Below are 27,563 nucleotides of genomic sequence, written 5' to 3' on the forward strand. Positions count from 1 at the left end.
TGACCTCTCATCTTGTTACTCATGTTTATATACTGTAGTGGAAGCTCCTCGGATCGGGTAAATACAGGATACCTCAAAATAATAAGAAATACGTGAGAAAATAAAGCCGCTGCTAACGGAGCTCTGCTTCAGACGTCCATCTCCTGTAACGGACGAGACTTTTATTTTCTGACAGCTTTGAGTATTTGTTGGTGAATATGATTAAAATTATATGAAATCTTTGCTTTTTCCAGATATGAGTAACAAACATTTCTACTTTGTTATTTAGTGCAGATAACTGCATTGTGAGTGGCATTATATCATAAATGTGGTGTTGTGAAGTGTATGAAGGCCAACAATGCAATGCAGTTTAAAAATAGCATACTAAAATAGTAGGCATCAAACAAAAATTTAAATCATACAGAAGATTTAATCAGTTTAACTGCATATATTTTCCCAGTTTTATGCTATTATTAAATCAAATGTGGAGTAAAAGTTTGATTGTCAGGTTTTTATAATCTGTACAGTATACATAAAAGTCAATGTATGTGTGTATGTCCCAGCATCACATCCGAACAGCTGGAGTGATTTTCATGAAACTTGTTACAAGGTTTCTCATTGGTCGACTAAAAATACTGTAGGGTGAAATCAACCCTAACCCCAAAACCCCCCACCCCCCGCCCAGCCCCTCAACTCCGGGTAGGTTGGGGGGTTATCTTACGTTCTTGTATGCATGTTATCATCCAGTTGACACTCGGAATGACCACCAGAGGGCAAACTGGAGGTGACTGCCAGCATTCTTTGAGCACCACTGCGCCCCTGTTACTTTTGAAATTAAATAGAGCTGGTCAGTTCCGAGCATCAACTGGATGATAACATACAGTTAGGTCCATAACAACTTTTTTCTAATTTTGGTTCTGTACATTACCACAACGAATTTTAAATGAGACAACTCAGATGCAGTTGAAGTGCAGACTTTCAGCTTTAATTCAGTGGGGTGAACAAAACGATTGCATAAAAATGTGAGGCAACTAAAGCATTTTTTGAACACGATCCCTTCATTTCAGGGGCTCAAAAGTAATTGGACAATTGACTCAAAGGCTATTTCATGGGCAGGTGTGGGCAAGTCCGTCATTATGTCATTATCAATTAAGCAGATAAAAGGCCTGGAGTTGATTTGAGGTGTGGTGCTTGCATGTGGAAGATTTTGCTGTGAACAGACAACATGCGGTCAAAGGAGCTCTCCATGCAGGTGAAAGAAGCCATCCTTAAGCTGCGAAAACAGAAAAAACCCATCTGAGAAATTGCTACAATATTACGAGTGGCAAAATCTACAGTTTGGTACATCCTGAGAAAGAAAGCAAGCACTGGTGAACTCAGCAACGCAAAAAGACCTGGATGTCCACAGAAGACAACAGTGGTGGATGATCACAGAATCATTTCCATGGTGAAGAGAAACCCCTTCACAACAGCCAACCAAGTGAACAACACTCTCCAGGGGGTAGGCGTATCGATATCCAAGTCTACCATAAAGAGAAGACTGCATGAAAGTAAATACAAAGGATGCACTGCAAGGTGCAAGCCACTCATAAGCCTGAAGAATAGAAAGGCTAGATTGGACTTTGCTAAAGAACATCTAAAAAAGTCAGCACAGTTCTGCAAAAAACATTCTTTGGACAGATGAAACCAAGATCAACCTCTACCAGAATGATGGCAAGAAAAAAGTTTGGAGAAGGCGTGGAACAGTTCATTATCCAAAGCATACCACATCATCTGTAAAACACGGTGGAGGCAGTGTGATGGCTTGGGTGTGCATGGCAGCCAGTGACACTGGGACACTCGTGTTTATTGATGATGTGACACAGGACAGAAGCAGCCGAATGAATTCTGAGGTGTTCAGAGACATACTGTCTGCTCAAATCCAGCTAAATGCAGTCAAATTGATTGGGCGGCATTTCATGATACAGATGGACAATGACCCAAAACATACAGCCAAAGCAACCCAGGAGTTTATTAAGGCAAAGAAGTGGAACATTGTTGAATGGCCAAGTCAGTCACCTGATCTTAACCCAGTGCTTCTCAAATAGTGGGGCGCGCCCCCCGCGCGTTTGACCTCGGGGAACATGCTTTTTTATTTTTCTATTTTGATTTTTTTTTACTGTTCTAGAATAAAGTGCAATACCACTCCACTACATTAAGGGGCAGTGGCGCTCTCATTGGCAGAGTGTGCGCAGGGAGCATTCGCTCGGTGGTGTAGGGGTTTTGTTTGCACTGAGCATGCGCGCTTTGCACACAGTACAAAGTATGAGTATGAAGTGTAGACACGAAGTGTAGCAGACCCTCAAGTGACATCATGAAAAAATTTTTAACAGGGATGAGAAGACAGGCGGAGAAAGAAGAAGATAAAGAGACAAACGAAAGTCTCCCGAAAGCTAAGACGAGGAAATATGACAAAGCGTATGTAGCGCTTGGCTTCACTGACTACGGTGGGAGACGAGGAAAGACCGGTGTGCTTACTGTGTCTAAAAATGTTGGCAGCGGACAGCATGAAGCCAAATAAATTAAGGCGTCACTTAAAGACATTACACCCTAATCACGCTGATAAGCCGCTTGAGTTTTTTCAGCGAAAACGTGTTGAATATTGCCAGCAATCATCCCGCTTTCTGACTGCTACTTCAGTAAACCAGTGAGCGTTGTTGGCATCATATAAGGTGGCGTACCAAATTGCTCAGTGCAAAAAACCCCACACCATAGCAGAAGAGCTGATACTGCCTGCAGTATTAGACATGGTCTCTGTCATGCTGGATGACGCAAGTGCTGCAAAAATAAAAACTATCCCTCTGTCAAATGACACTGTTGCTAGACGTATAAATGACATTGCTGACGATCTTAAAGAACAGCTGGTAGAAAAACTCAAAGATAAACATTTTGCCTTACAATTTGATGAAGCAATTGACAGCAACAAAGACTGTTTGTTTATTGCTTATGTACGTTTTGAAATGACAAATTCCCTGTGTGAGGATCTACTTTTTTGTAAATATGTCAGAGACAGAGCCACAGCCGAAGAGCTATTCAAAATGCTAGACTGCTTCCTGACTGAGAATGGGCTAAAGTGGGAGAACTGCATTGGTGTTTGCAGTGATGGTGTACAGACCATGGCAGGGATGAGAAAAGGACTTCGGACTCTTATAAAGAAGGCTTTACCTAATGCTGAGTGGACACACTGTATTTTACATAGAGAGGCACTGGCATCAAGGCACCTTTCCTCTGAATTAAGTGAGGTTATGACTGACATTGTAGGAGTAGTCAATTTAATAAAGACCAGACCACTAAAAACAAGAGTTTTCTCTGCTATCTGTGAGGAGATGGGAGCTGAACATCAAGCTGTGCTGTTTCACAGTGAAGCAAGGTGGCTGTCACGAGGAAAAGTGTTATCCCGAGTTTTTGAGCTCAGAGAAGAGATAAGAATGTTTTTGGAGCAGGAGCACAAGTATGAAGTTGCAAGAAAGTTTAGTGATGAGAACTTTCTGATGAAACTTGCTTACCTGAGTGACATATTTGGAAAGCTCAATGAACTAAATCTACAGCTTCAAGGGAAAAATCAACACCTCCCTCAGGTCACAGACAAGATCAACTCTTTCACTCGAAAGCTTGCAATGTGGGGCAGGCGACTTGATGAAGGAAATACTGTGTCATTTGAGAACTTGCAGGAATTTGTTGACACTACTGACTATGATGTCACCTCAGTGATTCCATATTTTAAGCAGCATATTTCATCACTGATGGGATTCTTTACAAAGTACTTCCCTAAAAACAGTTCCCAGTATGACTGGGTGAGAGATCCTTTTAATGCACCAGCTCCAACTGGTTTTAGCCTTGCAGAGAAGAAGCAGTTCATAGAAATCACATCTGACTCCATATTGAGACTAAGTTTCACATCCCAGACACTGAGTGAATTCTGGCTGAATGTGGAGAAGCAATATCCACTCTTAGGACAAAGAGCTGTGCACATTCTTCTTCCATTTGCAACTTCTTACTTGTGTGAGACTGGCTTCTCTGCTGTTGCTGCTCTGAAAAGCAAATACAGGTCCCGGCTACACATTGAGAAGGAGCTGAGAGTTGCTGTGTCCTGCTTCAAACCCCGCTTCGAAAAGCTGTGCATTGCAAAACGTGCTCATTGTAGCCATTAATCCAGACATCATCTCTGATTAAAAAATCAGCTCAAATTATTTTATATATTTTTGTTTTGCAGGTTAAAGTTTTTTTAATATTGTGCTCCTGAGTAAATGTTGGTGATCAATTTGAATGCATTATTATTTATTGATTTTATGTATTTTTTTTCAGTATCATATGGTTTGACATGGTCAATCAAAAAATGTTTATAGTTTAATTAAGGATTTAATTTTTTTTTTAATTTAGAATGCACTTTAAATCTTTTCTGTTACATTTAATAAAGCTATTCTTTGTTGTAAATTGGTCCATATTTCTTTCTTTTTTTATTCTCTTATACGTTAATAAGGATACAGTGTTATGCAGAGGTGTACTTATAATAATTTTATAGACAAATTATACTATTTATAGTCGCGCGGGGGGCGCGAGATGTTTTCTTCTTCCTAGGGGGGGCATGACAGAAAATAATTGAGAAGCACTGTCTTAACCCAATTGAGCATGCATTTCACTTGTTGATGACTAAACTTCAGACAGAAAGGCCCACAAACAAACAGCAACTGAAAACCGCTGCAGTAAAGGCCTGGCAGAGCATTAAAAATGAGGAAACCCAGCATCTGGTGATGTCCATGAGTTCAAGACTTCAGGCTGTCATTGCCAGCAAAGGGTTTTCAACCAAGTATTAGAAATGAACATTTTATTTCCAGTTATTTTATTTGTCCAATTACTTTTGAGCCCCTGAAATGAAGGGATTGTGTTCAAAAAATGCTTTAGTTGCCTCATATTTTTATGCAATCATTTTGTTCACCCCACTGAATTAAAGCTGAAAGTCTGCAATTCAACTGCATCTGAGTTGTTTCATTTAAAATTCATTGTGGTAATGTACGAACCAAAATTAGAAAAAAGTTGTCTCTGTCCAAATATTTATGGACCTAACTGTACATACAAGACCGCAAGACAAGCGTATTAGTGAGTCTTCATTGTTTGTTAATTTATTTTTATTTTTAAAAATTTGTTTTTTTATTATATTTTTCTCAAACAATTCAAAATAAACACATTATTTTCCTCCCAGGCAACGCTGGGCATTTCAGCTAGTTTACAATAAACAGAGTTTACTTCAGGAACCAGATCTCTTGATGTGTGCCAGCCTATCTTTGTTTAATATGGAGAGTTCAATTTAATTATTAGTGTTAATCTCTTGATCTGTTCTGTGTATAAATGTGTTGATTTGTAGTATGGATTAGGGAAACACAGCATGAAAAAATATATTTAAAAATGCAAGCAGAAATTTCTACATTGACAGCAGTACTGTGTATTGTTGAAAGTTTTTTGAAACTGGTTACAAGTAACATCTTTTTTTTTTTAATTTTTAAACTCATTGTTATTAATTGTTATTATAAACAGTACATTTTAAAACCTATGTTTATTGTTTTTGTTTAATTCACAGGTAGGATTAACTGGAAGCCTCCTTCAAAGCCAGTAAAGACTGGAGCCTTGGCTTCTCCTTCTCTGTCTTCTCCCATCCGGCGCTCCATATCATGTCCCAGATCCATTTCCTCTTTAACTGGACAGTCTCCCACAAATGAACAAAGAGCAGCATCTGCAAAGCCTTCCACCCCGACAGTCCGCCCTAGTTCAGTAACACGGTCCCAGTCTTTGAACCGCACTGGCTCAGGAAGTCGAGTCCCACAAAGTTCCAGCTTGGGCTCCATTCATTCAATGGCAAGTAGAACATTTGCTTTCCACAAGGTTATCTGTATGTAAATCACCTGTTTTGTCAGATTTGATTTTGTATAGAGTTACTGTATCATTTAGCAGTAAAATTGCTTTAAAATCAGATGTAATAAATGTATTAGAAGTTTAAAGACAGTTTGTGAAAGCTGAATACAATAAATAACTAATATTTATTTTCAGTAACAAAAAGAAGTATAATGCATTGTAATAATTAAATCAGGGACTGACAAACAATCAAGTATCACCTTTATGGCTGTTATGATATGGTTTATTTTACAGCTATTTACTTTTTTATTTGCTGTCTTTCAGTTGTTTTTGTATTCATTTTGTAGCTTTGAAGTAGTTAGGATTTATTCTGGTTTTACCTTAGCAGCGTTTTGCTTTATATGGGTTTGTAGATTGTTTGTTTGCAGCTTTTACCGTATTGCTGTGTGAGGATGAGTGAAAGTGTGCATCACGTTACGTCACTGTCACATGTAAATCGTGCACTTTCTGGTAGTGCATTTAGTGTTTCTGGTTCTTAAACTTTTCAATTTTGATCACAGTTTAGTGTAGCATTATGGCTCAGATGTTTTGATTTATTAATTTCCAAGTAACAAACTTTAGCCTGTTTTTTCAACATCATTTCCTATCCTAGGGCCTCATTCATAAACCTTATGTACACACAAAAAGAGGTTCAAAATGTGCTTGCGGAACATTCCATGCAAACATCGGCTTTTATAAAAGAATACTTGATGAGAAAGCTTGGTTATATTTACGGCAACTCTGACCCCTACTTACGCAACATTTTGGAGAAACTGGGAAATGATGACACCCTTGATAAAGCATAGAAATGCAACCAAACCAGCTAAATGACAACTCACACTTAATATAATTCATATCACAATCATTATTATAATATGGATTTAGTTGACAAACATATTAAACCTCAAAAATGTTCAATATGATGTGCACATTTTATTTTAGTTCTCTTTTAAGAGAGCCAAAGCTATGTATTTGCACTGAAGAACTTTTCAGCTTTCTGTCAGTTCATATAGCCTACCTGTTTTCACTTCTCTAGGAACTGGCTAATAGATCAGGGTATCTCAGCTAAGTCTTCACCCCTTTATGCTCACTGTGCTGGAAGCCAATAGCTGACTGAAGAGGTGCTACATCAAGCTTTTTTATAGTGTGGGTGTACCTTACATGCATAAAATCGGACATATTTTGTCAACATAAAAATTCAATTTGCAGCAGTGTCAAGTTCACCTAATGAAATTAGATTTACTGCACTTATATTGCAATGAAGGGACCTAGTGAGAAAGACACTGCTTTTCTTAACCATAAGATGTTACATTCCATTAACGCACAAGTTATTTGATGCCAAGATGAGGCTGACAAACATCATGTCTCCATGGCCTGGGTCAATCTGTGATTAATTCATTTTGAGGCAACTAGCTTTAGCAGACGTAACAGTGATGTGTGGTGGCTGGCTTGCTGGTAAGGTAACTGCCTAACCCTTAGCATTTCATATGTTCTAATATTCACTATATCACCAATCATTTCATTATATGTGCCAGGTGATAGTGGCTACCTGCTCAGACAATGGCACCTTATGCCTTTCCTGGACGCCAAGAATGCAGCACATGATCTTGCACGCTCAGTTGCATATCACAGCCTGATCTTCTTGAATGCAGGTTGCAGGGTCTCGGCACATTAGGAGGGAGGCTGCTCTACTAGTCAGTAAACGTCTGCAGCATTGTGATTGCATATGTATGAGATTGATTAGCATTGATGTGCATTCATGAATGCATATTTACAAGAACACTGGTTTTTAAAAAGCTAAATTGCGTAGAAATGTGCATACACCAGGTTTTACAAATCTGATTTTTGTATTAGTATACACATTACCTGCTTTTTTAGTGTGCACATATTTTCACAATCATATCCACACAAAGTTTTATAAATGAGGACCCTAGTTTTTTATCTCTTTAAACTGCCGTGTTTCAACTATTGCCAAAATATAGGCAAATGTGAAGTCAAAAACATGAAATTGTTTTAACAAATCCTTCATGAACTAAAGGGTTTTTGGCATTACTGCAAATAAGTTACATAACCAAAAATGACCGGCTGTCATTCTGCTTATGTAATAAAGGAGCTGCAAATGGTCGAAGAGTAGTGAGTATAATATACCAAACCTTTAAAAGAAAGTATGGATATGATTAAAAACATTTGTTTACACCAATATCAACAAAACAAAAAAAATTGTTGCTTTACAGATTTCTGGCCTTGTGAAAAGTTCAAATGGGAGATATATGCTATACCTGTCCTAAAAGGAATAGAAAGCAGATGACATCAGGTGCTACCACATGTGCAACACTACCTTTCAACAACAACTTTGGCCCCAACTACAAATATAATAAATCTGGATTTGCAGGGGGTTACAAAAGATAAACTACAAAAAAAAATATTTTATATATTATGTAATAAAAATGAAACTCAATTAAAGGTGTTTTTAAACTCCTAGTTTTGTTTTGTTCTGAATCAAGGGATAATTTGTTCCTTTGTTTCATTTTCCAGTTAATTCAGTTGTGTTTCAAACTGCAAACTTTCAAGTGAACTAAACACATCAATAAACACCCCACAGACGTCTCATGGACTTCTATCATAGGGCGTGAACATTTTTTTTCCTGAAAAAAAAAACTATCATGTAGGGCTGACAACAGTTGTGTTTGCACAGCAACACATTATACGTAATTATTTGGTTTATTTGCCAGATACAGCTCTGTGAGCAAAATACCAATTATCGAATAACTGGAAGATTACTTGAAAATTAGGCACTACTACACATGGTATAAAAAGAATATGTTCCAAATAGGCAATGGTAGAAAAAAAGGCAAGCTGTGCTGATGGCACACAAACTGATGTGCTCCAGTTTTATGACAGTAGACGTTTCAGGTGAGTTTCATTTAACTGTATTATGTTGTACATCCTTCAATAGCCACCATATGAACATAACCTCAGTTTAGTTTCTTTCAAATAACATGTCTTCTGTCTTAACTCTTCTGAATATTTGTTAATAATTTTCATCTACAAAGTGTAACATTTTCTACATATATCAAAGTTAGTGTATATATCCACATTACAACCAAAACACAATCACATTGATAAAGCACCATACCTGTGCACATCACTTTCATGGTGTAAGATTAGAGGGGTTGATCGTCGGTGTCACAGGGCACTGCTGCTCAGTTCTTGCCACCCCTATATGTGTTCAGATCGACCTGATCACAAGTGAGTTTACACTTTTTTGTCTGATTGTGTGCATGAGAGACTTGGATCAGGTGTGAGGCTTATGACTGGTTTTATAAGAATTGTGTTATATTTTTTATCTATGGGAATGTACAGTAATCCCTCCTCCATCGCGGGGGTTGCGTTCCAGAGCCACCCGCGAAATAAGAAAATCCGCGAAGTAGAAACCATATGTTTATATGGTTATTTTTATATTGTCATGCTTGGGTCACAGATTTGCGCAGAAACACAGGAGGTTGTAGAGAGACAGGAACGTTATTCAAACATTGCAAACAAACATTTGTCTCTTTTTCAAAAGTTTAAACTGTGCTCCACGACAAGACAGAGATGACAGTTCAGTCTCACAATTAAAAGAATGCAAACATATCTTCCTCTTCAAAGGAGCAAATAAATCAATAGGGCTGTTTGCTTTTAAGTATGCGAAGCACCGCGGCACAAAGCTGTTGAAGGCGGCAGCTCACACCCCCTCCGTCAGGAGCAGAGAGAGAGAGAGAGAGACAGATAAAAAAATCAATACGTGCCCTTTGAGCTTTTAAGTATGCGAAGCACCGTGCAGCTTACTTAAAAGCTGCACACAGAAGGTAGCAAAGTGAAGATAATCTTTCAGCATTTTTAGACGAGCGTCCGTATCGTCTAGGTGTGCGAACAGCCCCCCTGCTCACACCCCCTACGTCAGGATCACAGATAGTCAGCGCAAGAGAGAGAGAAAGAAAACTAAGCTGGGTAGCTTCTCAGCCATCTGCCAATAGCGTCCCTTGTATGAAATCAACTGGGCAAACCAACTGAGGAAGCATGTACCAGAAATTAAAAGACCCATTGTCCTCAAAAACCCGCGAAGCAGCGAAAAATCCGCGATATATATTTAAATATGCTTACATATAAAATCCGCGATGGAGTGAAGCCGCGAAGGGCGAAGCGCGATATAGCGAGGGATTACTGTATAGATATATTTTTACTTATGTTTATGTGTATGCATGTATATACATATATCCATCCATCATCCAACCCTGCTATATCCTAACTACAGGGTCACAGGGGTCTGCTAGAGCCAAACCCAACCGACACTGGGCACAAACCCTATGTGTATGTGTATATATATATATATATATATATATATATATAATACATATATATATATATATATATATATATATATATATATATAATATATATTATATATATATATATATATATATATATATATATACACAGTATATATACATATACAGTGGTGTGAAAAACTATTTGCCCCCTTCCTGATTTCTTATTCTTTTGCATGTTTGTCACACAAAATGTTTCTGATCATCAAACACATTTAACCATTAGTCAAATATAACACAAGTAAACACAAAATGCAGTTTGTAAATGGTGGTTTTTATTATTTAGGGAGAAAAAAAAATCCAAACCTACATGGCCCTGTGTGAAAAAGTAATTGCCCCCTGAACCTAATAACTGGTTGGGCCACCCTTAGCAGCAATAACTGCAATCAAGCGTTTGCGATAACTTGCAATGAGTCTTTTACAGCGCTCTGGAGGAATTTTGGCCCACTCATCTTTGCAAAATTGTTGTAATTCAGCTTTATTTGAGGGTTTTCTAGCATGAACCGCCTTTTTAAGGTCATGCCATAGCATCTCAATTGGATTCAGGTCAGGACTTTGACTAGGCCACTCCAAAGTCTTCATTTTGTTTTTCTTCAGCCATTCAGAGGTGGATTTGCTGGTGTGTTTTGGGTCATTGTCCTGTTGCAGCACCCAAGATCGCTTCAGCTTGAGTTGACGAACAGATGGCCGGACATTCTCCTTCAGGATTTTTTGGTAGACAGTAGAATTCATGGTTCCATCTATCACAGCAAGCCTTCCAGGTCCTGAAGCAGCAAAACAACCCCAGACCATCACACTACCACCACCATATTTTACTGTTGGTATGATGTTCTTTTTCTGAAATGCTGTGTTCCTTTTACGCCAGATGTAACGGGACATTTGCCTTCCAAAAAGTTCAACTTTTGACTCATCAGTCCACAAGGTATTTTCCCAAAAGTCTTGGCAATCATTGAGATGTTTCTTAGCAAAATTGAGACGAGCCCTAATGTTCTTTTTGCTTAACAGTGGTTTGCGTCTTGGAAATCTGCCATGCAGGCCGTTTTTGCCCAGTCTCTTTCTTATGGTGGAGTCGTGAACACTGACCTTAATTGAGGCAAGTGAGGCCTGCAGTTCTTTAGACGTTGTCCTGGGGTCTTTTGTGACCTCTCGGATGAGTCGTCTCTGTGCTCTTGGGGTAATTTTGGTCGGCCGGCCACTCCTGGGAAGGTTCACCACTGTTCCATGTTTTTGCCATTTGTGGATAATGGCTCTCACTGTGGTTCGCTGGAGTCCCAAAGCTTTAGAAATGGCTTTATAACCTTTACCAGACTGATAGATCTCAATTACTTCTGTTCTCATTTGTTCCTGAATTTCTTTGGATCTTGGCATGATGTCTAGCTTTTGAGGTGCTTTTGGTCTACTTCTCTGTGTCAGGCAGCTCCTATTTAAGTGATTTCTTGATTGAAACAGGTGTGGCAGTAATCAGGCCCGGGGGTGGCTACGGAAATTGAACTCAGGTGTGATACACCACAGTTAGGTTATTTTTTAACAAGGGGGCAATTACTTTTTCACACAGGGCCATGTAGGTTTGGATTTTTTTTCTCCCTAAATAATAAAAACCATCATTTAAAAACTGCATTTTGTGTTTACTTGTGTTATATTTGACTAATTGTTAAATGTGTTTGATGATCAGAAACATTTTGTGTGACAAACATGCAAAAGAATAAGAAATCAGGAAGGGGGCAAATAGTTTTTCACACCACTGTATATACTGTATGTATATATATATTTTTTACACTTAGCCTAACTACCACAGCATGCATGGCTTCACCCATAATGCATAGTATTGTATGTAACTAGATTGGTCCCCTGTTGGACTGCATTCACACCTCATGGGGACTGCTACAAGGTTTAAATTGGCAATGCACCAAGACCACCCTTTCCAAAGGGTCTCTGTGTGTTATTTTGCTCCACATCAGAGTACAATTGGCGTGTTCACATCTAACTAAACAGACCAGAGTTTGAAATAATTTGGTCCAAACAAACTAGGTGTAAAAACACTTTAATTATGTATAGAACCTGACAAAACCACATGATAGTGGTAGCAGGTTGGGTACAATGGCACTGGCTTTGTTTGAATTCTCAAGTGTGTGCAGAGTTTCATATTCTCCCCATGTTTGCAAGGTTTTTCCAGATACTTTATTTACTCTCATATGAGCAGGTTAAGTTAATTGATTGCCTTTTGATACAGATTGGCACCTCATTAACTTGATTACTACCTTGTAATTATTAGTGCAATTATAGGTACAAAATCTATGATAGATTAACTTGGAATGTCATATTTATATTCATGGCACCAAGAGCATATTCTGTTAGTCACATCCTGCTAGTATTATAAAAGTCAATGGTGCATGGTAAAATAGTCTGCTGTTTCACAGTGGCTCAGTACAAGTAACAAAGCCTATTTTTAAACTGTTGTATGGTATTTCTTAAAAAGGGACCATTTTTTAAAGAAGGTCAAGCACACAGTTTTGAAAAGTTAACTTTCTTTTTTTAAGAGTGATGAAGAAGGGACATTTAAAATGACAAAAACCAAATGAAAAGAAAAATGAAATAAATCTTTTGTATGTCTATCTATCTATCTATCTATCTATCTATCTATCTATCTATCTATCTATCTATCTATCTATCTTTTAGGGTGACTCTTTGTTAAACCTGAGAACAAAAGAACAGGAAGCTGAATTGACAAGACAAACTCTTGCTTCTCTCAATGAAATGAGAATACGGTTTCCAGGAAAAACAGATGAAGAGGCAGAGTTGATTTTGGATGATGTAAGTGACTGTGGATATTTTACTAATCTATTTAAATTAAATTCACTAAGAAAAGAAATAAAGCTGAAGTGTTTTCTTCTTTTTACACAAGAGCATAACTTTTACTCAGAGGAGACTACTTTGTTTTTCAAGCTTAATTGATCAGATAATAGCTACATTATCCAAATATGCATGGGAAAGGCGCTAAATAAATAAAATGTATTATTATTATCATTTTATGTCATTCCTATAATATTTACATTTTTTCCACCTTTTTTATTTTTTGTAATGACCTCTGTTTTTTGAGATTTTCAGCTTTTTTTTTACTTTTTTGTCTGTTCTGCACACTAAGGACTTCATTTCAACCCTCAGATTGTATCCTATCCGTTTGTGAATCATGTAAAAACGGCCAAACCAATTTGCACAAAATTTTGCATGTAGCTTGCTATTGGTCCAGCTTAAAGTATGGGCTATATATCTTTTTAAAAATGTCACTAGGGAGTGGAATTGTAATGGGAGTGGGGGCAACTACATTGTTCCAAAATGGCTAAGGTATAAAGCCAAAAACCTCATAAACTGTGTTATTATTCCAAAAAGATTTTGCAGATGGTAATGAATGATTTGACATCCAGTCAGTGGCGGGCCGGACATTTCACACCTAGGCCTTCAGTGATATAATACAATACAATACATTTTTTTTGTATAGCACAAAATCACACAAGAAGTGTAGCAATGGGCTTTAACAGGCCCTGCCACCCAGCCTTGATTCTCTAAGAAGACAAGGAAAAACTCCCCAAAAAACTCTTGTAGGGAAAAAATGGAAAAAACCTTGGGAAAGGCAATATTGGGAAATTATAATTATATATATATATATAAATATATAGATATACTGTGTATATTATATATATATATATATATATATATATATATTGTGATAGTTTGAGGACTCCGTGACCCCTTGAACCCTCAGACTAGACGTCAGACACCAGGTAAAAGTCCAAATATAAATATTTATTAGGACAATAACGTGCACAAAGCACCCACCTCTCCACAATACTCAATAATAAAGCAATAAACAATCAATAATCAATCCTCCACACTCCCAGACACTTTGCCACCCTTCCTCCCAGCTCAGCTCAGTGTACTGGGCTTCCCAGAGTCCTTTTATACACCCTGACCCGGAGGTGTTCCCGTTCAACAGTCCACAGTTCCTTTTCCCTTCCGGGTCAGGGTAAACAGTCCTTTTCTTCAACCCGGGAGCACGTCGTTTCTTCCTGTCACGTGACCGGGACGTACTCCCGGGTTATAGGGCACATGCGAGCCTACGAGCCCCCCCTACAGCGATGCCTGGTGGCTCCCAAGGTATCCAGCAGGGCTGTGTATAAAAACTACATAGTCCATGAGGCCCTGCTGGAACTCGGGGCATGTCCACGCTGCTGGGAGAGCTCCTCCTGGCGGCCTGGGGGTGAGGGCCGGAGAAAGAAGCCGGCAATCCACCACAATATATATATATATATCCTTATCTATGCTGCTGTATTAGTAAAAATTATATATATCTGTATATATAATTATATATATACTTGTTAGTTTGTTAATGGCAAGTTATTGCTTTTTAATTAAATATATATAAATATAATATTAAATATAAATATAAACTCTCTTGTCAACACTCTAGCTTTTACAGTTTATTATCTTTATTAATCCTCATATACATTGTCACTGTTAATACCTTATTTAGTGAAATAACTGCTTATAATAGGATCCTGTACTAAGATCATACATGTTCTGCCACTATCAGTCAATGTAAATCCTATATTCACCTACTTGCAATCTTCTAACAGACTTCATTGTTTTTTTGACCTAATTTTTTTGACTTTGAAATCCAAATATCATATACATGGATAAAGCAGAAAATTTGTTTTATTTCAGTTGCCAAAAGGGGATAGCACGCATTTTCAGACATACCTGTATAGTCAATCAGTTACTTTCAACATATTCTGTAGGAGAAAATGATGAAATGTAACTTACAGAGAGATTTAAGACATGCTAAATTATAATAATACAGTATAATAGTTAACCCATTCACTAAGAACATACTAAAAGTGTTATATTAATTGCAGCAGTTGCAAAATACTCCTAGATTGCTTATTAAGCAGGTAGACTGTTGTAAGGATGAAGAAGCTTCTCTCCTTGTTCTGAATTTTGAAGTCAAATTTCTCCTCCCCCATGGCAGCACCTGAAAGCAGCTGTTCAAATAGTGTGCATAGTCCATTGCAGCCGTGGCTGCTTTAGTTTTCGCCTCTGAGTCAAACTGATCTCAAAGGCCTGATCATCACTCTTCACAGAGAGCAGACTCTAAGCTGATTATTTTCGTCAGCTTACTCACAGGGGAGTACCCCTCCAACCTCAAACCAGACCAGGAATTAGAAGGTCAGTATGCTGTATGTGAGACACCTGTAGTAATTTGACACAATCCAGGGGGATACATCAATGTACTAAAGCCTCTTAAGCAGATAGCTGCACTGTTGGTAGATACAGAGAGCAATTTCATTGAAGTTAAAGACATTTCCAACATAGTTCCTTCATACTTAAAAGTACTAAAGTTTTTGCTTGCTTTTAGAGAGCAGTGTTTGTACCTGGTCAGTGTTTCTTATATTTTTAAAAGCAGTGTTTTTGTTTTATGATTCTGACAGCAATTTTCCAGCCTCTTGGCATCTGTCTCAAATGGAGTAGATTCAGTTATGTGGGGTGTTATTTGCTGATCTGTTTGGTGTTTAGTTATTTTTCAAGCCTCAGGAGAAAATAATGAATTAGAGTGGCCACTGTGCTCTATTTATTTGTTGTGTTGATCTACACACCACTGTTACGGTGGAAGACTATTCTCCACAGTATGCAATCGGTGTCCACCTGTAGCTCCTCCAGTTTGTTGTAGGTGTTGTTATTAACCCAGAAAAAAGAACTCTTCCAAGAGACCAACATGGCTACATGTGGTGCACAGAAAAATCACATGCACATAATATCCAGAATGTTGCTGTTGGTATGTTCAAGGGGGCAACTCAATTGTTTTGTAAGGCAACCATAGGATATTCTAAGCATTTATCTATTAGATGTTAATACTATTGGCAGTATTAAAAAAAGTTTTTACAAGATGTTTCCTTTTTGAAAAATGACTCGTTTCTGAATTGTTCCCACAAGCTGAAACAATATGTGCCTAAAGGGAGTGATATGTTGGCAGAAAATACCAATGACCTCCCCAAATTGTTCCCTCAGGACCTGATAGTCTTGCTTGGCTTCTTCTGTTTCTGTATTTGATATTGAGAAATGCAGAGAAAACACTTTGTGTTGTTTAAATTATCCCTTATATTTCTGTTATAAACCATATTTGGACAGCTGTCCACTGTCTTAGTATGTTTTCTGTCTATTTTTCTGTCAGCCTGTCACATCTATCTATTAATCAATTAAACTTGTTTGTGTAATAGGATTAGGTGATGTCTTAGCCGTTTTTGTAAATATGTAAATTGTTTAGAGTTGTAATATATATACAGTGATCCCTCGCTATATCGCGCTTCGCCTTTCGCGGCTTCACTCCATCGCGGATTTTATATGTAAGCATATTTAAATATATATCGCGGATTTTTCGCTGCTTCGCGGGTTTCTGCGGACAATAGGTCTTTTAATTTCTGGTACATGCTTCCTCAGTTGGTTTGCCCAGTTGATTTCATACAAGGGACGCTATTGGCAGATGGCTGAAAAGCTATCCAGCTAACTTTCTCTCTCTCTCTCTCTCTCTCTCTCTCTCTCTCTTGCGCTGACGTAGGGGGGTGTGAGCAGGGGGGCTGTGTGCAGCTGCTTCCTGAAGGACAGGCTGCACGGAGCTTCGCATACTTAAAAGCTCAAAGGGCACGTATTGATTTTTTTTATCTGTCTCTCGCTATCTCTCTCTCTCTCTCTCTCTCTCTCTCTCTCTCTCTCTTCCTGCTCCTGACAGAGGGGGTGTGAGCTGCCGCCTTCAACAGCTTTGTACCGGCGGTGCTTCGCATACTTAAAAGCCGTATTGATTTTTTTTTTGACTGCTTGCTTTGCACTCCTTTGAAAAGGAAGATATGTTTGCATTCTTTTAATTGTGAGACAGAACTGTCATCTCTGTCTTGTCATGGAGCACAGTTTAAACTTTTGAAAAAGAGACAAATGTTTGTTTGCAGTGTTTGAATAACGTTCCTGTCTCACTACAACCTCCTGTGTTTCTGCGCAAATCTGTGACCCAAGCATGACATTCTAAAAATAACCATATAAACTTATGGTTTCTACTTCGCGGATTTTCCTACTTCGCGGGTGGCTCTGGAACGCAACCCCCGCGATGGAGGAGGGATTACTGTATAGCATAATCATAGTTACAGTATGTATATATTTCTGCCATGCAGGAACACTCAAGATACATCGCTACATTTTAACCCCATCTCAGTTGTCACTTAGGGTGGGAGAGAACCTCAAAGGCGTACTGCATTTCTATTGCTCTGCTAAATTCATCTGCTTATTCAGCAGCAATATTTACTCTCTGTTCTAAGTGGGCAGATACAAAACTGCTTTGTGCTGCAGGATAAAGACAGAGAAACCTTATGATTGAGCACAGGGTTACATAACAGGTGGTACACTCTGTTTGACAAGGTTTAGGCTTACCATCCATCATATGTCATGCCGTATACAGTATTACGATATGTGGAAAAAAATTGTAGAAAGAGACTACAATACACTATAATATAACTATATTAAATATAAATTATATCTTTCTTTTTACAATAGAATTTGTTCACTTTTTGTTATACTAGCATCCATTTTTATTGATTCACATTAATGATGAATAACTGCTTAAGGAAATTCAGGTATACAAAGAATGTCTTTTAAGAATGTTTCTTATGGACCACAATAAAGGTGAAGTTTCTGTTATGAAGATGTAGCGTGGGGTGTTTTTAAAATTAGTGGTAATTTATCAGTTTGAAATTGTGATGTTTCACCTTATGAAGGAGTTTTCAGGTATGGATTCACTACGCAAAGCGAAGAGAACCCGTATTATAAAGTAGATGAATAACAGATGAGACATTGCTGTAGTTGCTAATTGCTGTAGTTGAACTTATATGCCAGTTATGCACACATCTGTACAGATGTAATAAACCAATTAAAATATAATGGCTGAATTGTGCTGCCAATGAAGAGGTGAGATTCTTCAGAAAGTTTGTGATTAAATGCAGAAATCCTCTCCAATCATTTGATAATAATGCAGAAATTTATTTTTAACAACTCATTGAGAAATAAAGTCCAGTTGTTCATTACCTTAAAAGGAGATTTTGTAAAAGATACTTTCTTGCTAATAATTTCAGTACAATTCCTTAAAATTTAACTAAAAATGCGTAAGTTATATTTGTATTCAAAAATAAAGTGAGCATTCATTTCTTTTCCAACTAGATCCTTGACAACTGGAAATACCATAAGCCAAAAGTCGCCTCCTATTGGCTAGTGAAGCTAGATTCGACTAAACAGAGAAAGGTATGTAATTGCTAATATATTTTATTTTTTTGGAAGATAAGGGGCTATTCCCGTGTGCAACCGGACATAATAACTATATGTCTTTGCAGGATTTATTTAATTCCATATGAAGAAGCATGAGACACAGAATATACATTTTCAAAATGGGTTGACATGGTATAATTCACAAAAAAACTTACTAGTATTTATATTGATTTTTAATTTTGCAAACCACGGAAATGTGGGAGGAAAACCAGAGAACCCAGAGAAAAACCTGAACAGGCAGTATAAAACATGCAGACTACACACAGACAGTGTTCAGGCTGAGTGAAACTTGTAGTTAATATTAAATATTATGGGCTATGCGTACTCAGGAGCAATTCTATAGAATATGAATAGACAAATACAGATATTTTATGTGCAGACATTGCATTAGTAAATAATTAGTCTGTATTCTTTTTGGCAGCCCGTTTCACAGTCTAGGAGCTTCTTTGGAAAAATGTTTACATGGATAAATATTTAAGAAACATTTGAAGACTCACATTTGGTGAATTTCTGTGTAACGTGTATTAGCTATTAGATTTTGTTACCAAGGAATTGTAACTAGCTTCCATGTTGTTCTGATATCTTCACTTGCATTTCACATATGGAATAAATTAAGTACATACATACATTTTCATACTAGATTCTTCCAACACTGGGTTAGGGGTTGGGAACAATGCCATTGCTGGCAGCCTGAGGCACAAGGCAGGAAACAGGCACTCTGAGCACAGAGCTAGTCATACAGACACATACATTTAAACCAGTGTTTCTTAGCTACTTTTCAGTCGTAGGTGGAAGTCAATAGGTCACAAGCACATGAGTTTTATTCATGGTATAATCTGCATGAACCCTGCCACCACCATTTAAATAATCAACAGAGCTGTGCAAGATTTTTTACTCGGTTTCTTTCAACAAGTGCTCGCTTCATAATTGCACCTGATTCCACAAAGGCTGCACTTTAATTTTATTTCTTGTTTGTAATCACGGTCATTTCTGACTTCGGGTTGGTCAGGGGCAAGCGTGATTAAAAATAAGATAAATAAATTGCACTTGCAGTCGATCCCTTAGATCTCGTGTGTGTGTGTTGAGGTAGGAATTATACCCTGAACAAGCCAATATCTGAAGCGCCTGTTTTTTTCCCCTCTCATGTGCTCACGACACAGCAACATGAGCAGTGTGACTTTAAATAGACTTAAATAGACCGTGTGACTTTTAATAGATTGAAGGTGGGGCCCTCACATGAAACAAGTACAGTGTAACAGTACTCACAGGTATGCCTAGAAAAATTGCCTATATTCTAAGTTGAAATTGAACAAACACCACTTGGTTAACTAACATTGGCAGAACATGCAGCAGTCAGTCTCAGGGTATGGTAATTGAGCCCATTATGCTTCAGAGTATTACTAAACATAGCATCAAGTCCTTCATCAAATGTGTCATTCTCAACAAATGAGTCAAAACTGTGATCACAATCTGATTCAAGCTTTCTGCTTAGCTGTCACAAAAGCCATTTATTCCTTGTCTTTTGCACATACCTATGACATATAATATGAATGACCAGTCATCATTAGATTAGGCTGAAACTCATCTGTCCATTCTGTAAGTGGCTTGAAGTAGGTAAAATCTTTGCTAAAAGTGTATTCAGTCAGTTGTGATGCGCTACTTGGCTTGGGGTATACCTGTGTAAATTGCATATTTTAATAATGACAGAGAGCAGACAGCATGAAAACTCATGATTTATTGGAAAGAAGACACCCTTTGGTATGTAAAAATACCATTATTCCTTTTGATTGACTTTTTTTGCAATGTACACAAACAACTTTGAAATATGACTGTGTCCTGCCATGAATAAGGGGTTAAACGTGATCAGATAGGTAAATTGTGAAGAAAAAATTTTAGATTAGCCCACTGACTGGTTACTTTGTGTGTCTGGTTAATTTTTTGTCCTGTTTGTAAAATGTAGGTTCACAAGGAGCTGCATTTTCTCTGAGAGAGGAAAGTGTGCAGGATAGTGACAACTGTGTGCAGAATGCTGATCTATTTTGTGGTACCCATAGACATAATACTGCAGTCATTCAAACAGAAACAATTGAGAGTAGCTAGTTATTTATGGCAGTATTTTGGGAGCAAGGAAAATACCATGGCCAACACAGAAAAGGTAGAGAACTCCAATCAGAAGTTGCCCCAGCCTAATAGTGAACCGCATGAACAAGCAATTGCAAGCAACTGTATGAACACGCTAACTATTTTTGAAACTTTTTAAAAATAAGTACTTTTTAATTAATATGTGAAAAATAATATAATCAGCATCAAAGACTTGACTTAATTTGCTAATATAATGTGTGTGTATTTGATAGTGTGTGCATATACATTTCATATTTGTTCAATGGTTCAATGAATTCAGTACAAATACAAGCTTAATCTGCCTGTTATGCTCACTCAAAGAAATGAAATTAACCCACGGGCTCTAAGCCTGACAAATGCAATCATATTCAAAGCAACGATTCACCTGAACCAAATCCTTGCAGCTGAAATTAAATTGAAGTTTGATGTCTGCTCAACTGTATTTTACATACGTGGCTTTCTGAAGCTTGTGGCCTTAGCCGATGGAATATAGTCAGACAAGAATTGATGTTTTGTCATCTGAAGTGCTTTGGGATATGCATGTAGATAAAGTGTACAATGGAAATTTAATTTGTGTTGGTGTGGTATATAATGTGCTTGTGGAGTGAAGCTGTTGCCTTTTTGTTAAAGTATTTGCCAGAGTGCAAACTATTAATATTAATGAAGGAATTCAAATGACGTTACTGTGGCTATTATTAGGTCTGATGTATAGCTGTCTACTTTTTTGTTAAGGACTGTGCCATTCTCTTAATAAGTAGGCAGGGGTCAATTTAACCTCAAGGCAGGCAGTGAATCTATGCCATCCTTCACACTCGAAGGGCTCACAGTTTTCTGTCGGAAATATCATTAAACCTTGCATCCCTGCTGAACATCAGCTTTCAAGTATTCATACTAAGTTGAAGATTCACAGACATTGAAAATGCCCTGAAGCAAATGTGTAAAAGGAAAAAAAAAACCTTTATCAAGCACGAACCGTTAATGCTCTTTGCCAGGTCTGTTTATTTTTGTAAATCTACTGTTTTGGGGCATATGTAGTCAGTAATTAAAGTCCAAAATAACCATGCTCATTTTCAGTTGTCATCAGGAATTTCCACTTTGCAGAGTCAGCATAATTACATTCGATTTGTCTGCTGCTTCACACTGTGAAGGTGCAAGCCTACCAGAAAGTCTCAAAACTTTATTCCCATACTGACTTTCAATTATAAAAAAGCCAGCTGTTTCTGGAGGTTGTTTCTCCCACAAACACCTGCAAAAGTGCTTAATGTTCCTTTTGAATATCCCATCTAGGTTTTGGACATAGTGAGAACAAACATACGCTCAGTTCTTCAGAGAATCTGGAAGGAGCCTGACATTGACAACTTGCATTTATATCGCCTTTTTAACCGTGTCTTTAATCGCCTACTCTGGAGCCATGGCCAAGGACTTTGGAACTGTTTCTCTAATTCTGGGTAGGCTGGATAAAGTAAAAAGAGTTTTTTTTTCCTTTTTCTTTTTTCCTTAATGAGTACCACAGCACACTATATGATTTTTACAAAAGGAAAGTCTATATTTATGGTTATTGAGGGGCTTATGACTAAGACAGATGGTAAATTACTGCTCTTTTTTAATAGTGGGTTGCTTTATTCTATCCTCTATAAAAAAAAATCTCTTGCACATATCAGGTGCCTTTCATTTGGTCTAACACGCAGAATAATCTGGCCAAGCCAATCTTCTCTCTCTCTCCCCCTCTCTCTCATGTTAAATTGTTTAGCATAATTCAGTCAATTTTTTTGATTTAATATGTATTATTGTGTTATACTTTGATGGACCAATAAGATACAATTACACGTTTTCAGCAGTCATCTTGAATAATGAAAACAATTATTTAAAAACTGGAAATTCAGTATTTTCATAACCGCTTGAGTGTTTATAACTGGTTATGTTTCTAAGGTTACTTTAAGTTAGTATACTGTGGAACCAAATTAAGTGTCATAAATTAGAGAGAAGGTTCAAGCCAAGGAAATCATTCTTCCTCCTATGCCAATGGTGCCACACCCTCAAGTTAAATGAAGGGCCTACCCTTCCAGAAAATATGCACTGTTTTTGTAATGGTAACACGCGAGATATTCTGATACTATAGGACATGTTAAAAAAAATGTTTAAACGATGACTTGTCTAAGTACAATTAGTGAGCTTACAGAGTATATTTCCAAAAGCATTGCATCTGGGGATGACTTATAGCAACTAGAACCTAGTAAGATTTTTTAATACGCAGTCATCATCTCCCATGTTACTACTACAGATGCACATACGGAGTCACTAGAATTTGTAACTCTTGGAATAAAAATTTAATATTTGTCCCTGATAATTGATATTTAACATTTTAACATTCTGTTACATTGTCAAACTTACTTATTCCAATTTAGGGTTGCATTTGGCCAAAGCCTATCCTAATTGCATTGGATGCAAGGCAGGGGCCAGCCCCAAATGGTCACCAGTTTACCATTGGATCTTAATTACTATTCTTAAATTATCTTTATAGTTTAAAAACTGAAAACCTTTAACCATTTCTGTTAACCCGCATGTTTGTTCTAACATGACTCTGCTTTTATTAAATGTAGTTGAGATCATTGTAAGTTGTTGAGAAACAATCCTTACACTTGTGTGCAATGATACAAGCTGCCTTTTACTTAAGCAAAATGAAAGCATGTAAATTTCTTAAGTTGTTACAGCATAGATGAGGAGCTTAGGGGTTTATGCTTGCCTCTGCCCTGTCATTAAGAGCTCGAAATTTCTGAGAGCTCACTTGTAGAGCTTTGCACCTGTGCTGCTCAACATAATTAACTAAATCTGTCATGAGCCTGTAGTGTTTTCAACTGAGTGTTCATCTCACTTGAACTGTGCAAAAGTGTCTGAGGATTAGCACAAGTTCTGTAAGCCATATGGTGCCCATTTTAATAAGCATCAGTTCTAAATGCAGTAAACAGCTCATTACTGTTAAGCTTGTTTCATGGATTTTATTAATTTTTAAAGGATGTCACCTGCATTTTGTTCTGTTTTCCTTAAAATCATGTTTTTTAAGTTATTTTATTTCTACTATATCATTATCTACTATATTTATTATCTACTATATATATATGCCTGTCAATTTCTCTCTCTCACTTAATAATAATAATAATTATAATAATAATAATAATAGTGAACTTACCCATAATCTTTTTGAGATGTCATATATAACATTTTCTGGATATGAATAAAACATTCATGTTTTTCTATTTTTTGTGACAATAGTACATCCTGGGAGACGATTTTCAGCAAAAGCACAGAGGTAGTTACCCCTGAAGAACTCCAGTGCTGTCAACGTCTAGTTCAGCTTTGCAGAGACTGCCTTTTAGTAGTTTACAAGTTTGTAGCCGATTCCAGAGGTTCCTTGACTGGACTAAGTCCAGAATGGGATGACACAAGGTATGACTTCTTTTGTAATTTTGTAACTGTAAAGAGTGCAAATATGCATACCTGTGATGGAAATTTTGAGCACGTAACATTTATTAATATTTGTGTACTGAGTATATGTACCCAGTGCAATCAAAATATATTGGTCTAGCAGAACAACTATTGTTTAAGTGCCTGTAGAGTGCAACATGTCAAGATTCTGATAAATTAGGCTTGGACTAACAAGAAGGGATGTCAAAGCCAATAGGCTACGTTGTGTTAATAAAACCACAATGACCTTATGTGTTTTCCAAGCATTCCAGAGTTCCCTGGCAAGATTCACAGAGAAGTAATAATGGAGAAAATGAAACTATAAAAACACAGTAGAAATATTACACCCTGAGTAATATATATATATATTTTTATTCCTTTGCCTTCGATCATATTTCATAATGAAGTATTCATGTAGCTGCAGTACATTCTCCTGGTATACTGTATGATGCTTCGAGTGCTTGGTATTATGTTACAAATATGTACTTGTGTACATTGCTTAAAATCAGTACAATTTATTATCTTTAGACCAGGCATACAATTAAGTCTGATCATGTAAATTATTTTGATAAATTAGACATTTGTTACAATAAAATTTAATTTTGATTTTTTGTGAGAACCAATATATATTGACTCATTCAGCATTGTAGAGACATGCAAATAAGGTCAATTTTTACATACAAAAGCAAGATCACTTTGAGAAAATTTTTAGCAGATCATAATTTTAAACTACTTCTTTCACAAAACTGTTATTAATAAGACTACTCATGATGTTGAAGAATGTATTATTGTAACCACCTCTATCAGTAGATCTCCCCATATTTTCTTAAATCTTTTCATTCCTCGCTAAAGCACACAGACATTCTGTCAGGTTTAATGGCAGCCTGAAATTTCCACATCCTGCCTTGGTATTTTCCTTTTAATTGGTTCCATCCTTTTACTTTTCCAATTAATATTAATAAGGCACAATATATTATCTGCCTTATAATATGATGGCTTCTTTTAAACTGATGATCTAAGTGATGTTCATTTTTTAAACCTAGATACACTGTAATTATGAATTTGATGGCATCAACGTAGATTCTGATCACGGTCATATATTTCTGACTGAAAGGGTCATGCAATAAAATGTATTTTTAGAATTGTCGTAAAGTAATTAACAGACATGAATAATGTACTTGCTTATTAATTATATTTCAGACTTCTCTTTACCCACTACACCTATCATGATAATTAAAAGAGCTGTCCAGATTGATTATTTTATTTTTAACAATGCTTCTCATTTAACAATTTAGTGCTCAGTTGGAATGAAAACACACCATAAAATCATTAGGCTATGGTCAGGATCAGTAACTGCTGAATTTACTTTAACTTTAATTATTAGTGAGGAACGTACAAAATATATTGTACAAAACTGATAATAAAGACAGGTTTTATATTGTAATCTAATTTTCAGTCATGAAGATCATGATAGGATGAACAGACCACTGTCTCTTTCAAAACCATATTGCAATCACAGATGCCATTGGTACACACATCAGGTTTAATAGGCATTACAGCTTAATACTTATAGTATTTTTTACTCTGTCCATGACCCCATAAAAGTGTATTCTTTTACAACTGGATGTGTGGGATATGACTTAATGCAGGGAGAAAATTCTTTAACGTACAACTTCCCTCTCAGCACATATTTCAACTTTCTTGCCATTCACATAAAATGCACTTCACTTCACAACTGATCTGCTAATGCTGTTTCTTACTGGATTGGGAAAGACACTAGTCATTCCATTACCACCACATGCTACGGTTTCCTATACTGCTAAACTATTTTTCAGCAGCACTTCAAGCTTTTACTTATGGCCTCCCTGCCAGTGTTTCATTATGTGTGTTGGCATGTACCTGAAACATTAAAGTGAAATTATCAATTGTTCATCCTCACTTATAAACATGCACTTTTTACAGTACCTGTTATCATGCGGAGAGGCACAAAAACATAATGATGTACTAGCATGCACTTCACAGCTATTGCTACTCAAATTTAACAGCCACTTCTGAGCAAATTAAAGGTTTCTTAGAAGAGCACATCATAGGGGAAAAAGGTAATTGTCAGATTTTTAGCAACACCAGTTCCCCATCTAGGTGGGGAGCCTAACTGAGGCAGTCTGATGCCCGATTTGTTCTCAACACGAATTTGTTTAATAAATAAATAAATGAATACTTAGGACAAGCACTTTGTCAACATGCAAAGGCAAGCAGGCCCTAATGACCAGTTGTTTCTTTTTAGGGAAATCAGTCCAAAAAGTCTGAGGAGTTAACTGGTAATAAAGAGATACATCTTGTAATTTGATATTGCATATTTGTATAGTGTGGAATATTTCTGGAGCTGTGCATGCATTCATTTATTTATTATGCACTAATAATAAATTATTATTTATAAAAGAAGCCGTGTAGTCTGCATCATGAAAATATATAAAAATAGTAAGTTCTTCAGACTAATAGTATAAAATTGTACTAGTTGTGCTACTTGCCTAAGGTGGGTTGAAATCTAAGTAATCAACATAGACTTCAGTGTTAATCATTAATTTGAATATATTTTGTAATAAATGTGGTAATAAAATGCATTGCTACAAATGATTGTGATCTGCCATCTATTAGAATGACATAGACGTAGCAACTGGACAGACACACAGACACTTTTAGTAAGGAGGATAATGATAAAAAAAAATCCACTATTTTCACCACAATTACATGGCTCAGTATAATGATAAATTCAGGTCCAGTTAATTTTTTTTTTATCAATTAATCAAAGTTATTGGTTCACATTTTTCAGCATAATAGGCATATTGCTTCAAAAGGCATCTGTTACACAGTCTACCAAAAATGTACTTTATATAACCTAAAGGCAAAGAATGCAGTCTAAGTGCATACAGGTAGTACATGCTCACAAAAACAAAAATATGCTTTAGCATTACGTTCAATTAGTTGACTTTAGTTTAAAAATGTATTGTGTTCAATAACAGATGCACAAAGGCTTCATCATTGCAATAATGAAGTGAAAAGAAATTGCTTAAGGTCATTAAAATATCTAAGTACACATATAAAATGGTTACATCTAGGCTTATTAGCATAACAACAAGAATATATTTCTATCTACATATTGTGAATTCCCCATTGGGATTAATAAAGTATCTATCTATCTATCTACATAAAAAACACTTGTAGTGCAGTAATGTACAAAATATAATTAAAAGAAAATGAATTGGATTTGTATTTTTCAAAATTCAAAAGATAGATGGAGAAGTGGGGGTGACTGAAAGAAAAATAAAGAAATAGGCATATCACTCATGTGTTTTT

At 36.7% G+C, this 27,563-nt stretch overlaps 1 protein-coding gene across 3 annotated transcripts in view; it reads left to right on the forward strand.

Moving 5' to 3' along the window:
• ttll7 (tubulin tyrosine ligase-like family, member 7) overlaps nucleotides 1-27,563 on the forward strand; it is a 294,342-nt gene that overhangs the window by 250,094 nt on the left and 16,685 nt on the right. For 2 of the 3 annotated variants that reach the window (XM_028811558.2, XM_051932480.1), the window contains exons 16-20: nucleotides 5,594-5,868; nucleotides 12,948-13,082; nucleotides 18,522-18,602; nucleotides 22,035-22,195; nucleotides 24,018-24,191. In XM_028811558.2, the coding sequence (XP_028667391.1) occupies nucleotides 5,594-5,868; nucleotides 12,948-13,082; nucleotides 18,522-18,602; nucleotides 22,035-22,195; nucleotides 24,018-24,191 (826 nt within the window). The remainder of the gene's footprint in view (nucleotides 1-5,593; nucleotides 5,869-12,947; nucleotides 13,083-18,521; nucleotides 18,603-22,034; nucleotides 22,196-24,017; nucleotides 24,192-27,563) is intronic. The other variant, XR_007935957.1, reaches the window with a different exon arrangement.

Source organism: Erpetoichthys calabaricus, chromosome 10 (assembly GCF_900747795.2).
Source record: "Erpetoichthys calabaricus chromosome 10, fErpCal1.3, whole genome shotgun sequence".
Classification (NCBI taxonomy): Eukaryota; Metazoa; Chordata; class Cladistia; order Polypteriformes; family Polypteridae; genus Erpetoichthys; species Erpetoichthys calabaricus.